The 13124-nt window shown below is 39.0% G+C and overlaps 1 protein-coding gene across 5 annotated transcripts in view; it reads right to left on the bottom strand.

Moving 5' to 3' along the window:
• Positions 1-13124, bottom strand: part of SPIDR (scaffold protein involved in DNA repair) — a 167148-nt gene that overhangs the window by 147653 nt on the left and 6371 nt on the right. For all 5 annotated transcript variants that reach the window (XR_013988681.1, XM_081013837.1, XM_081013835.1 and 2 more), the window contains exon 5: positions 10939-11105. Coding sequence is in view for 4 of the 5 variants with exons in the window: in XM_081013837.1 (XP_080869963.1) it covers positions 10939-11105 (167 nt within the window). In the remaining variant the exon portion in view is untranslated. The remainder of the gene's footprint in view (positions 1-10938; positions 11106-13124) is intronic.

The following is a 13124-nucleotide window of genomic DNA, read 5'->3' on the forward strand; positions in this document are numbered from 1 at the left end:
ATGGATGATGAAGGTGAGAAGAGAATGTAATGTGGAGGGCACCTGCAGATGGATGTGTGTGAATGGAACATGGATTACCTATAAGGAAATGAAGCTCCTGGACTGAAAAAAGGTTTCACATCTCTATGCCATTTCAGTTTCTGTAGAAGATCAAATGCTCCTATCATTAAAACTGAGGCACCATAACAAAACTATGACTTAGACAGAAGAGACTAAAGTGACTTTCAAAAACATTATGCCGTTGCTGTGTTTGGGCAGAGAAAGATTGTGAACTTGATAGGAGCAAAACAGTACTTTAAGCCCTTAGTCAGAAGAGATGAATGATAAATTAGCTGCTGGGGGGAGAATTTAAAAGTTAGGAGACTGAGTGACTAAGTGAGTAAATTAATGAACTAGAAGAGGGTTGTTCAATGCAAGAACACAAGCTATTGGATTCAATTCAGATGTGGGGGGAAGGACTAGCCTATACTTAAAGAAAAAAGTTAAAATTATTTAAATCCCAATGAGAGATAGTTAAACACACACCTTTTGCCAGCTTATGATAAATGTAAAATGGTACCTTGTGAATATATAATTCTGTTAGGGGTGGAAACCCAAAAAGAGAACTGATTTATGCAGTAGAGTACAGAACTGAAAGAAAGGAACATCTGAAAGAATCACAGTGAAGTAAATAGAGATGGGGCTTGCTTGTGCTGGCTTTCATAAAAAGATAATCTAAGATTCCAGCTTGAGCTGGTTTATGTGCCTAGTCTGTAAACCCAATGCACAAGATACTTCTTAAGCACAAGTCCGCACAAGCTCTACTCAGAAACCTCCCATTATTCACATAAACTATTTGCTCGGAATGTCCTGATAAGAGAGGAATTGTAAATATGAATGGCAGGTTATTGATGGAGAAGATGTTTGCTTTATGACCCACCTATATCTTTGTAGAGATAATACAAGACTGTAGCCTGAATGGGTCTTCATAAGAAAATATTGGTAACTTCTCACTTGATTTGCCCTAAGCTCAAACAACAGGGTAACTTCATATCAATAACAGTTGGTAACTAAGGGGCGTCCTACAAAGTCCTACTTAGACACACTGCAGTTGATGGACTTAACTAACATTGGCCCATTAATTTCAGTGGGTCAGCTCCAAGTAGGACTTGACTATAGCTCTTGACTGTTGAAAAACGATGACAATATCCTTTAGGGATACCACATGTTGTAGTCAATCAAGTCATACTCAAAGTAGACCGACTGAAACATCAATGGAGTTAAGTTAGTCATGACTAACTTAAGTATTGATTTAAATGGGTCTACCCAAAGTATGACTTGGTTGAATACTACCCAATTTGTTAAAATACTCAAAACAACAAAACACTTTGAAATCTGTCCACTTGCTTTTTGACTCAACCCAGATTTTCAGCACTTAAGTAGGAGATACAGAGCCACAATCTTGCAGCATGTCACAGCATACATGTGAATGGTTATCCTGCTTCCCACTCCTCCACCCCCACCGAAAATAACTACACGGTGCCTTTGTCACCTCAATTATCAATATGAATCCCTTTTAGGATGCACTAGAAATTAGATTATGTCCTCAACAATGCAACGTGAAAGGGTACATGAAAAGGTGGGGAAAGACAGTGAAGCAACAAATCAAAGTCAATAGGACCGTGTCTTGCAATGGGAGTTATATGGGGGGGAGGGGCAGTGTTAGCGCCTAAAGCCAAAATCAGCTATAGTCAAAGCATCCCCCTGGAGCTATCCCACATGACTAATCTTACCCTCTGCAGCCAGCATGAGATCTCGGGGGACCATGTGAGATCTCACAAGATCTTACAAAGGCCTCCAGAGCCCACAAGAGTGTTTCCCAGACCCAAATAAGCAAAGCAGTGAGATTAAAAGCTCTTTCCATGGCGGGAAAACCTGGTGCTCTCTGCCTTGCATGCATTTAATTTGTGCTATATCAGCTGGCCGGCCACCAAACACATAAAGCCGCGATCGCACAGATTAAATGCGTGCAAGTTACAGTCCTACTGTGGTCTCATGAGATAGGGGAGATGCTATGCCGCACATGTCACTCTGGAGGGCAGTGGCCTGTACACAGACACTACTGTTGTGATTGGCTTTCTAGATATCCTAACTGGGAAAGGTTTGTAGTTGCTGTTATGGCTTAAAGGGTTTCAAACATTCTTCACATTGGAGAGATTTATTATGACAACCTGTGAGCTCCCCCAATGCAAGTGACATAGATACCATCGATGGAATGCAAACAATTGTTTGTCTCCTTCCTCCTGCTCCAGCTTGTTCCACCCACAGTAACCAGTAATATCAGAAGTTTTTACCACCCTGCCCACTTTTTATCATACGCTGTTTGGCTATTCCCCCTCTAAGCAATGGCCAGCAGCAGCATGAAAGAAAACTCAAATATGTAGCCAGCCTCTCCCTTGTGAAATAAAACAGGCGTAAAATTATACAGATACGCATCTAAGAAAAGAACTCCGTCTATCTAAAAAATGGAAGGAAAACAGATGCACAGGCCTCAAGTGACCATGTTTCTGGAATCCCAATCTTCCTAAAATGCCAAGAGCTAGCAAACACTGTAGAAGTCTTCCACTAGATTAAGAAGATCCTAATGAAAGCAAGAAACAGAACAGGCCTCTTATGCACAGCACACTTTCCATAAATGAACTAGTTGTGTTCCTTCCTCAAGGAAGTCATGGGGTCAAATTTAAGCAACGTCTTCAGCCCAAAGGTGAGCACTTGTGAGGGATATATAGCACTAATATGCAGCTTTTCAGCATTATACCTACCACATGGAATCCATGAGGAAGCATTTTTTAAGCAGTCTATATATGGTAGCCATGCAATTTAAATCAGCCCTGCTCCATTAAATCAACACAGGACATTAGGGCAAAGCATTTGAAATAAAACCTGGTTTGGTGGATTTAAAAAGGGCAATTTTTGAAATACTTTCAAAATAAATCAGAATTTACTACTGCTAAATGAAGTTCAATTAAAACGCATTAAAAACAAGCACTTTCATTCATCCAAAAATAAGACTTGAAAACTGAGAAGCAGTGGGAATTACAGGTATGGTTTGATTATTTTAAACACTTTTAAATATTTGCAAGACCTGTTGTTTGGTGGTTGATAACAGTGCTACAGTTGTTGCAATTTGTTTCTACTGCAAATAAGACCACCATCAGAAAGATAAACTGAGCTGAAGAATTGGCATCCCAATCCTAAATGTGTAATGCACAGCACTACGCAAGTACATTTTCCATACAGATTCATACTGAGCTTCCTAACTGGATATAGGGAACATGGCATTTGGTATGTCATCATCATCAATGGGTACCGGAAGAAAACACTTGCAACAGAAACAGACATATAACCTCTCATCAGGCATTAAGTCATCAGTCTGGCACAGATTCCGTTTCATGTAACAGTGATAACTCATTATAATGTTCTAAACTCATAGTCTTCAAAAATAACTCATCATATTACACAACAAAGGGAAAAGTCATAGCCAAACTATCAGAAAGTATCAAAGAAAACAAACCTCAATGTGTGTGAATTACACATATATCTCATTTTTTATATTATTTTATTTTTAAAGTTATCTAAGACAGTGGGCAATTCAGCTAGCAGCATGCAAGCAGCTCCACTAAACACTGCCACTGACTTCAGTTGAACACAGATTGTACTGCAGGATCAGCGCTGAAAGTGCTACTTAGGCTTATGCAAGTAACCCAGTTATTGTACTTAATATCTCACAATCTACTTTTGAAGCTCCCCTCTTTCAAAAGCAGCTTACCAAAAGGGATGGGGCTGAGCCTGCTGCTCAAAAAACAAAACAAAAAAGCTTCACCCCAAGTCAGCCATGAAGCTCAGTGGGTGAACTTGAGCCAGTCTCTCTTTCAGATAGCCTACCTCACAGAGTTGTTGTGAAGATGAAATGGAGAGGAGAAGAACCATGTACACCACCTTGAGCTCCTTAGAGGAAAGGTGAGATATAAATATAATAATAAATAAGTCCAAATCCCAGAACTCACAGATGTTTCAGAGTTCTTTGGTTCCTGGCCAATGTATTTTCAAATATATTACCCATTCTCAGCTCTCAGACTCAGAATTATGGGACGCGGGTGGCACTGTGGTCTAAACCACTGTGACTATTGAACTTGCCGATCAGAATGTTGGCAGTTCAAATTCGCACAACAGGGTGAGTTCTGGTTGCTCTGTCCCAGCTTTTGCCAACCTAGCAGTTCGAAAGCATACCAGTGCAAGTAGATAAATAGGCACTGCTGCGGCGGAAAGGTAAACAACATTTCCATGAGCTCTGACGCTCATCACAGTTCTCCATGCCCCAGTAGCAGTTTGTCATGCTGGCCAGAAAGCTGTCTGTGAACAAACGCCGGCTCCCTCGGCCTGAAAAATGAGATGAGCGCCGCACCCCATAGTCACCTTTGACCAGACTTAACTGTCCTTTACCTATCCTGAACACTTTCAAAAGACCATGAAAGCTTTCTCTGCTATTTGAACATTAACTATGAAAAGGGACAGTCTTTAACTTAGTTAACTTGATGCTACTATTATATTTTAATGTACCCAAGTGTTTGGGATAGATTAGATAGATAGATAGGTACGAATACACACACAGTAGAAAAATAAACAGTTTACCATCTATCCCTAAGCCTGTGAACAGCTTTAAGGGGTTACTTAATACTATTACTGTTATTTTTATTTTTCGGTTCCCACCCCCCCCCCAAAATCCACCGTACAAAGTATTTTTTAAAAATGGAAGTTTTTCTCCATGAACATCCATAACAGAGCAACCAACATCCAAGTTATTAATAGGCTTCAAACTACTTGCAGATATCAGCAACTTTGTAACACAACAAAGATGCCTGTAGGACAAGGATAGTGTCTGACGCACACGAATTGAGATGACTCAGGCCATGAGCCACACTGTATGCAACAACAGAAGTCACCAACCATTTAACATTGGATGAAATTCCTTCCTGCCACTGGGTGACCTTGGACCAGTCACTACCTCACAGGGTTGTTGTGGGGATTAAATGAGGAGGGAGAAACCATGTACACCACCTTGAGGTCCTTGGAGGAAAAGGTGGAATATTAGTGCAATAAAAAAAAAAAAAAAATAGCAGCTACGAACTAAAATCTGTATCTAGCTACAGTGAGCTGGTTTAGCCATAACACTATGAGGCCACTCTGGCAACCCACTAACTGCCACTCTGCCATACAACCTGCAAAGTAAATCCTATACCTGCTTCCCTGCCCCTCTTATTCTCTCCTCTTCCTGACCCTCAGATAATATCATCTTAGGGAAGACCAGAAATCAACCAAGCATCCTTCAAAGTTTAAGGCATGGTGATTCCACATGGTACAGGTGTGCCAGTGCAGCAACTTTCACTACATTTTCATATTTTCTACAATTTGCACTAATGCAATGCAATTAAAAGTATGACAACTATGAGAGTAGCCCCTTCCCACAGATTGCTCATAATGTGCTTTAAGCGGCAACCCACACACCTACTTACCCATAATTCTCTATGTGCTGTGTTAGTAAAAACTTGATGATACTACTACATGGGCATAAGAGATGGGTATAAGAGATGACTACGGTTAGCAATTTTAAGCCAGTCATAATAATTAATTATAGCAATGATCTGTCATTATTACACACAATGCAATAAAGAGTCCTGCATCTTGAAAGCTGTGCAAAAATCGCCCCATAATAATAATAAAAAAGAAAATTATGGTGGTCAAGGTGGTTTCCCCTCTGCCACACCTTTAAAAAATATTTTACCAGTAATCTTAAGAAACTATGAAAAGGGCTTTTAAAAAACGTACACTTTTTTCTAAATTTGTTCTTACACGTTTGACAAAAACTGAGTACCTGTACTGTGGTGGCTGAATCACACCTAGGCATTTCAGCATGTGCCTTACATTACTATTTCAATATTCTTTATTTTGCACAATGGGTACCACAGTATTTTCAACAAAATAAGCTGGCAAACAAATAAAGATGTTGGTTACTGGATTACCCTGTCAATATTTTTTTTATTGCATTTAAAAAAATGAAGCAAAATGTTCCTCTGATCACTAACCTTCTAATACCCAATGAACTCTGTTGCAATTTTGAGGGTAACAAAAACAAATTCTGCACATTCTCTCACCCTTCTCACATCTAAAAAAGATCACTTACCAAAAAAAGTTTTGATAAAGTACTTGCCGACTGAAAGCAGATATATAAGATTTCAGCTCTGCATAGAGGCATTACTTGCATATTTTATGTAAAATCTAATATGAGTTTCAAATGTTGGTGTATGACACAGTTAAACTTTCACCAGCAAAATAAAAAAAATACTTTGTTTTCTAAGTAAAACCCATCACTAAAACTATTTTTTCCATACTCATCTTAAACAATAATTCTTTCTAGTAGTCAATCCTGTCTTTCTCCTTAAGCTAAAAAATATTCCTAGGACTATGACGTACCTCATATACTAAACAGTGAAATAAAGTATGTAAAGTATGTAGGGACTCTGTAATTATGATGGCAGTGATCTCTCATGCAACGTGAGTCAACTCCCAAAGCCATGTTTGATGACCCAGACAAGCCACTGCCCTGGAAATTCCCACAAAAGGACACACCACTAAGATGATATCTGGGAAGCAGACTGTATTTTGGATTACACTACTATGATTTGGATACAAGAGTAGGAAACACATAAAAATTGCACTTGAGAACTGGGGCATCCACCATGGAAAGAGAACTTTGAAACATCAGTGACATCATGCCTCACATAAAGAGACGACCTCTTCTCATTCCCGCCCCTCCAAAAATCTGAAATGTAAACGATGGCACAACACAACATCATGACTGTTGGCAAAGATCTCTTTCCCTTTCCAGACCATGTGAGGAAATCGTTCCACCTATTTAGTGCTAGGTTGCCGTATCTCAACGGACACATAGTTGATAGGTTTTTTTAGGTTCATAAAGGCCTGCCACTCCCTTCTCCTTAGGAAAAGAAATCTATGCACCTCAAAGTGGACAGTTTGTGGATCAGTTAATGTACAATATCATATTATTGTCTGGCATTAAGTTACTAAGCCTCAGGCTTACACACTCCCTTCTCCCCCTCTTGCATTCCATCTGGTTTGTTAACTTTCTGGTTTGCAGCACAACATAGTTTGCACTTGCCCTCCAAAACAGGATTGCAAACCAGCTTCAAATCATGATGAACCATCCTTGTTTGGACAGCAAATACAAACCAATTTGCCAATTCAGATTCAACAGCACAGAATCAGTCTGCAATAGATCAGGAAGCTACTCCTTAAGGAGAGAATGAAAAGGGAGGTAGGGGTATAGAAACACAAGGCTTGCTCCCATAGTACCAAAACATGGCTGGCTATTATATATGAACTTACTGTACTTTGCAGACAATGGGACTGAATCCTTGGGCTCACCATGCATTACACAGAGTACAGTGTTAACCTTGGTTTAAGAATAGCTTAGTTTATGAACAACTTGTATTAAGAATGCGGCAAACCCGGAAGTAGGTGTTTTGGTTTGTGAACTTTGCCTTGGAGTAAGAATATGCCTCGCTTCCTGTTGAGTGTGTTCCATTTGTAAATTGAGTCCCCCGCTGCTATGGGAAAGCACGCCTTGGTTTAACAACGCTTTTGTTTAAGAACGGACTTCCGGAACGGATTAAGTTGGTAAACCAATGTACCACTGTAATGGCATGCAATTAAAAAATGAAAAAAGATAACACACACAAACTAAGCACACATGCAGGGACTACTGTCAGTTATCATGTAACAAGACATGAAGTCAAGAAAACTAAGCAAAGCAAAGTCTCCTGGTAGAAACTATACAGTGGTATCTTGGTTCTCAAACTTAATCCATTCCAGAAGTCTGTTCCAAAACCAAAGCGTTCCAAAACCAAGGCGCGCTTTCCCATAGAAAGTAATGCAAAACGGATTAATCCATTCCAGACTTTTAAAAACAACCCTAAAACAGCAATTTAACATGAACTTTACTATCTAACGGGACCATTGATCCATAACATGAAAGCAATAATCAATGTATTGTACTATAAAATAAATAAGACAGTACAGTGGTACTTTGGTTTGCGTACGTCTTGGTTTGCATACGTTCTGCATTACAAACACATCAAACCTGGAAGTGCGTGTTCTGGTTTTCAACCTTTTTTTTTGGATTACAGTGGTACCTCGGGTTAAGTACTTAATTCGTTCTGGAGGACCATTCTTAACCTGAAACTGTTCTTAACCTGAAGCACTGCTTTAGCTAATGGGGCCTCCCGCTGCTGCCACACAATTTCTGTTCTCATCCTGAAGCAAAGTTCTTAACCTGAAGCACTATTTCTGGGTTAGCAGAGTCTGTAACCTGAAGCATATGTAACCTGAAGCGTATGTAACCCGAGGTACCACTGTACAATGCAATTTTTTTGGATTACAAACACATTTTTTTGGGAGGCCCCATTGACCAAAGCACGCCTTGGGTTACAAGGTATCACTGTAATGTACAGTAGATGACAGTATTTTTCTTACCTGCACTGATGATAGTCATTGTTTGGATGGGGGACTATTATCCATTTCTGCAGTCACACAATCAATCAATCAATCAATCAATCAATCATAAAATGAAGAACAAGCCACAGTCACAAAAACGAAAAAGCCACACAAATAAAAACAAAAAAATAGCAAAAACAAAAACACCAAATATAAGCTCCAAATATCACCTTGGAACACTGCAATTGGAAATGGAAGGCTTTGATTACAATTGGGGGGACGCAAATTAGCAGTGCAACAGTGAAAACGGGAGGGAAAAATGCCTTGATTACAATGGGGGACGCAAATTAGCAGCACAAGAGTGAAAATGGAAGGAAGAAAGCTTTGATTACAATGGTGGGGGTGCAAATTAGCAGCACAACAGTGAAAACGGAAGCTCAGGAGCATGTTCATCTTCCGAAGTAAAGTTCGCAAACTCTGGATTTGCAGTGTTCGAGTTCCAAGTTGTTTGGGAACTAAGCTGTTTGAAAACCAAGGTACCACTATATATTTATTGTCCAGTTTCTATACAACTCCCCAACACATTCACTCTCCATCAAATATCAGGAAAAAACCCCTCAAAGCTGGTTCTCTTTCAAATGGTATTGTTCTATTCTACAAAATGTTGGTTAGTTGGCAGGGCTGAATAAAATTGCCCAGTCCCTGCATTTAACAGGCCAAACTTATCAATAAGGTAACTAAGCAAAGAAACCTGAACCACTGATATCAGAGAAACAACATTTCTATTACAAAAATAAATGAATATGATCAGTTCTCATCCTACCAGGGAATAGTTTTGCTATATGGCAAAAAGATTGTAACAGAAAATATGGTCTCTCAAAGCTCTTAGCACCTCCACTAAGAATAACTCAACGAGCCAGCAAAGTGATTCAACAAAGCTTGCATAATATGATTAGTAGCTTCTAAGGGGGGAAAGTATAAAATTATGGAAGGATATGCACAACCCATGAATGCATACAGGACAGACCATTAATGAGGAACTTCCAAGGAGACAGGTGAATCTCATTTCATAAAAAATGCTGAGAATTCAGAATTGTGATTGTAAGAATACTAGTACCAAGAAGGGGACAGACCAAACAGTTTTCTTCAACTCTTATATCTTGCAGAACAATTAGGTGGAATATAGGATGGATATATACAATATAAGTAAATACCTCACTAAATTATATTGAAACTATGCTTGCTTACAGTATTACCTTTTTAGATGCACTGTAAATACTTTTCTTGTTCTTGAAACCTTGATTCCCCCACCTGCTTATTAATTCTAAAATGTTCTCACAGCTTAATACAAAACTGGAAAAGGTCAGACCCTATGAATCCAATGTCCTGTTTTATTATATCTCAGTGGATCATGAGGCAAACACCCTAAACACTCTCAGATCTCTAGGTCAGTTAAACCTGCTTCTGCTGCTTAAATGCAAAAACAGGGCACATGGTGCATCAAACAACATGTAAGTACTCTTCTCTAACTAATTCCCAAATAAAAGCAAGCAAGAAACAAAAAGATGGTTCTTGTCTCCCCCTACTGGAAGTTCAGTAATACTTTGGAATAGAACCAAAAGCTGTTAGATGCCAGAATGTCAGCAAAATGGCTTCAGCCTATCTATACCCTGAATTCTTAAGCAGCTATAGGTCTGTTCACCTGGAGTGCATCTATGCATTACAGTCAACGTTACAACCAACATTTAAAAGAAAAATTCTACTGGGTTCTGTGAAGGTGAAACAAAACTTTTTCAAATGTGCAGAGCAAAAATGGAACCACAAAACACTGAGGTTGGGTTTAAAAAGCAGAAACAAATTATTCTAATAAGTACTTAGTCCACAATTTTAACCACACATACCTGCGAGTAACCTCACTGAATTCAATAGGACTTCTAACTAAATAGGTTTAGGATTACACTATAGATAACAAAACCCTCACACCCTCCAAAGGTACAGTACAGTACAGTACAGTACAGTACAGTAAACAAATAAGCAGTGGCTCCGCTGAAATGAAGCAAATCTTTTCCACAGGCATCAGGTATGTGTACCAAAAGTTTTTTAAAAAGAAAGTTTTGCTGTCATTGACTTCAATGGGTCTGCTCTGAGTAAGACAGAGGTTGGAAATTGCACCGAACTTTTTTATCCCAAACTCACCAAGTATTCCAAAGTAAACCCTTTTCAAGAAAGGTTTAGGTAAAGTGAGTTACTGTCTACCTGAAACAATTCTTATCAAGATTACTTTGGCAATCTCCAGACCATTTTGGCAACTGACGTTTGAGGAAACAAAATTTTAAAGTAGACCACTGCTCTGATTCCTGAAATATTTGCAATCAAGAAAAGTCTTACCTTTGACGGTTCGTGTTTCTTTTCTTCATCAGACATAATATTGCTGTCTGTACAAGAATCAGTGTCTGATATGTCCAAAGAAGTACCATCAGTTTTTGATTCACTGCGGTGGTCAACATTATCTTCACAATCGCTATCATTGTCCCAATCAATGGTGTATGATTCACCTTAAGGAGAAATAAAAAACAGAAATATAAGAACAAGACTTTTAAAAATGCTAACATCCTCACAAATATCTTTCACATATGCCTAACTCTACATGCAATACATACACTTACAAATTTAACTGTTTATTGTAAAAAACTGGTGGCAGACAAGACTAGCTCTTATATCCCAGAAAAGTAGGTCATTCCAGAGTGGGAACATAATCCATACAGAGCTAGGGAAGCAATCTTTCTTACTAGCTTCGCTCTTAACAGAGTGACGTGGAATTTTTTTTTGCAACCTCTTATTTCCACACCAGCAAAGCCTCACCTAGTAAATGTCTGTATCGGAAATAAGACTAGGGAAAGCTGGGGTGGGAAGAGAGCATTGAGGTTGCAATCACGTGTAGAACACTTACTTATCTGAAGAACTATATAAAAATATGCCTATTAGTTATAAGTCTTCCCCAGTACTAAGCCAAAGTAACTAGATTAATCTTTCAGATGTCTAAAAAAGTAATTGATACATCTTAAGTGATAATACATAATGGGAAGACTTTTTATATTTCTGCAGAATGTATTTCTAGTCAAGCCTGCTCAAACAGTTGCTTTAAATGACCATCTTCAACGGAAAAGCACATTCAAAAAACCCTTGAGCAAATCAGCAGCACTTCTGAAAAGCTCCAATTCAACAACATAAAATGAAGAGTTTCTTAAACAGTAGTATAAGAAAGAATAGACATGTCCTCAGAGATTAAAATGAACAGTGGAAAGTAACAATGTCATTCTGTAATGCATTAGAGAATAACATGCAAGTGATAAGACCATAGAACACAGATCTAGTATGTTTTTAACCATCTCCTCCAGATTTGTTCAGTGTTTACAGAAGCAGCAGGCAACATGTTTGACATTGAAAGTGCATGTTGTCAGATAAACAACAGTCAATAATCAGGAAAACAATCATTTCTTCTATTTCACTAAGAACAGTAGGAAATTACAAAATGTTATTATTATCAGCTGTGCTTGACCTACTTACATTAGTGCAACATTTACTGAACTAATAAACAAATACTGGGATTGCTTACTAAGGAAAGATGGCCATCTAGTGTTCCTTACAATAGCAGCAACAAAATAAATAGCATAGAGCAGTTACTATAGAGAAAATAAAGACCTCTTCACACATTATTTCAAAAGAATACGGTAAAAGAAAAAAAATGTATATTGTGTACCTAAACATTTAAAAACAGGGGCTGCCACCTTTTGGGGCCTGTGGGCTCATTTACAAACTATGATGAGCATCAGACAGAAACCACAACCAAGAATGCTTCTTTCAAGCCAAATTTCAGCAGTGTGAGGGGAAGAGATCCTGTGGGTACCAGGGGAGGTCTCTGCAGGCAGAGGTGAATCTGCAGGAGCTGCACTGGCAACACCTGATGTAAACTATGAATGCGAAAAAGAGGTATTTGAAAACCTATGTATCAGAAAGGTGACCTCATGAGAGACCAGGGATACGATACAACTTCCTGCTGTTTGTTTATATATATATACACAGGTGCCACTTATCCAATCACAAGGAATTAGTACCCAAACCTCGCCATACACCCTGCAGGTTTTGGTATCGAAACAGCCGGACTTGCGTGCAGTACAGTAAACAAATAAGCAGCTTTAAGCAAGCCTTCCTTTTTGTGTTTTGCTGGTTTGTGGCAACTGTTTCCCCAGAAACCATGGTGGGTGGTGGGAGTGGGGGAAGAGATCTTGTTTAAGGCTGCTTATTTCTTTACAGTATGGGGGGGGGGGGGAGAGACTCAGTTCAGACACAATAGGGAACCAGAGTTTCCCACTCTTTGAAAAGCATGCATATACTAGAATGCTCACCCCTCCACCTGTTCCCCATGCAAGAAAGAGGAGAACAAAAGCTTCCAGTCTTAAAATAACTACTATTTCTTGTGGCATCCCCAAATCACGGAACTGTGGTTTGTTTAACTACAGTTAGCAAGAATAAGCCAGAATCAAACCATGGTTTCAGACCTCCCCCCCCCCCCC

This window comes from Podarcis pityusensis, assembly GCF_964106645.2.
Source record: "Podarcis pityusensis genome assembly, chromosome: 7".
In the NCBI taxonomy this organism is placed as follows: domain Eukaryota; kingdom Metazoa; phylum Chordata; class Lepidosauria; order Squamata; family Lacertidae; genus Podarcis; species Podarcis pityusensis.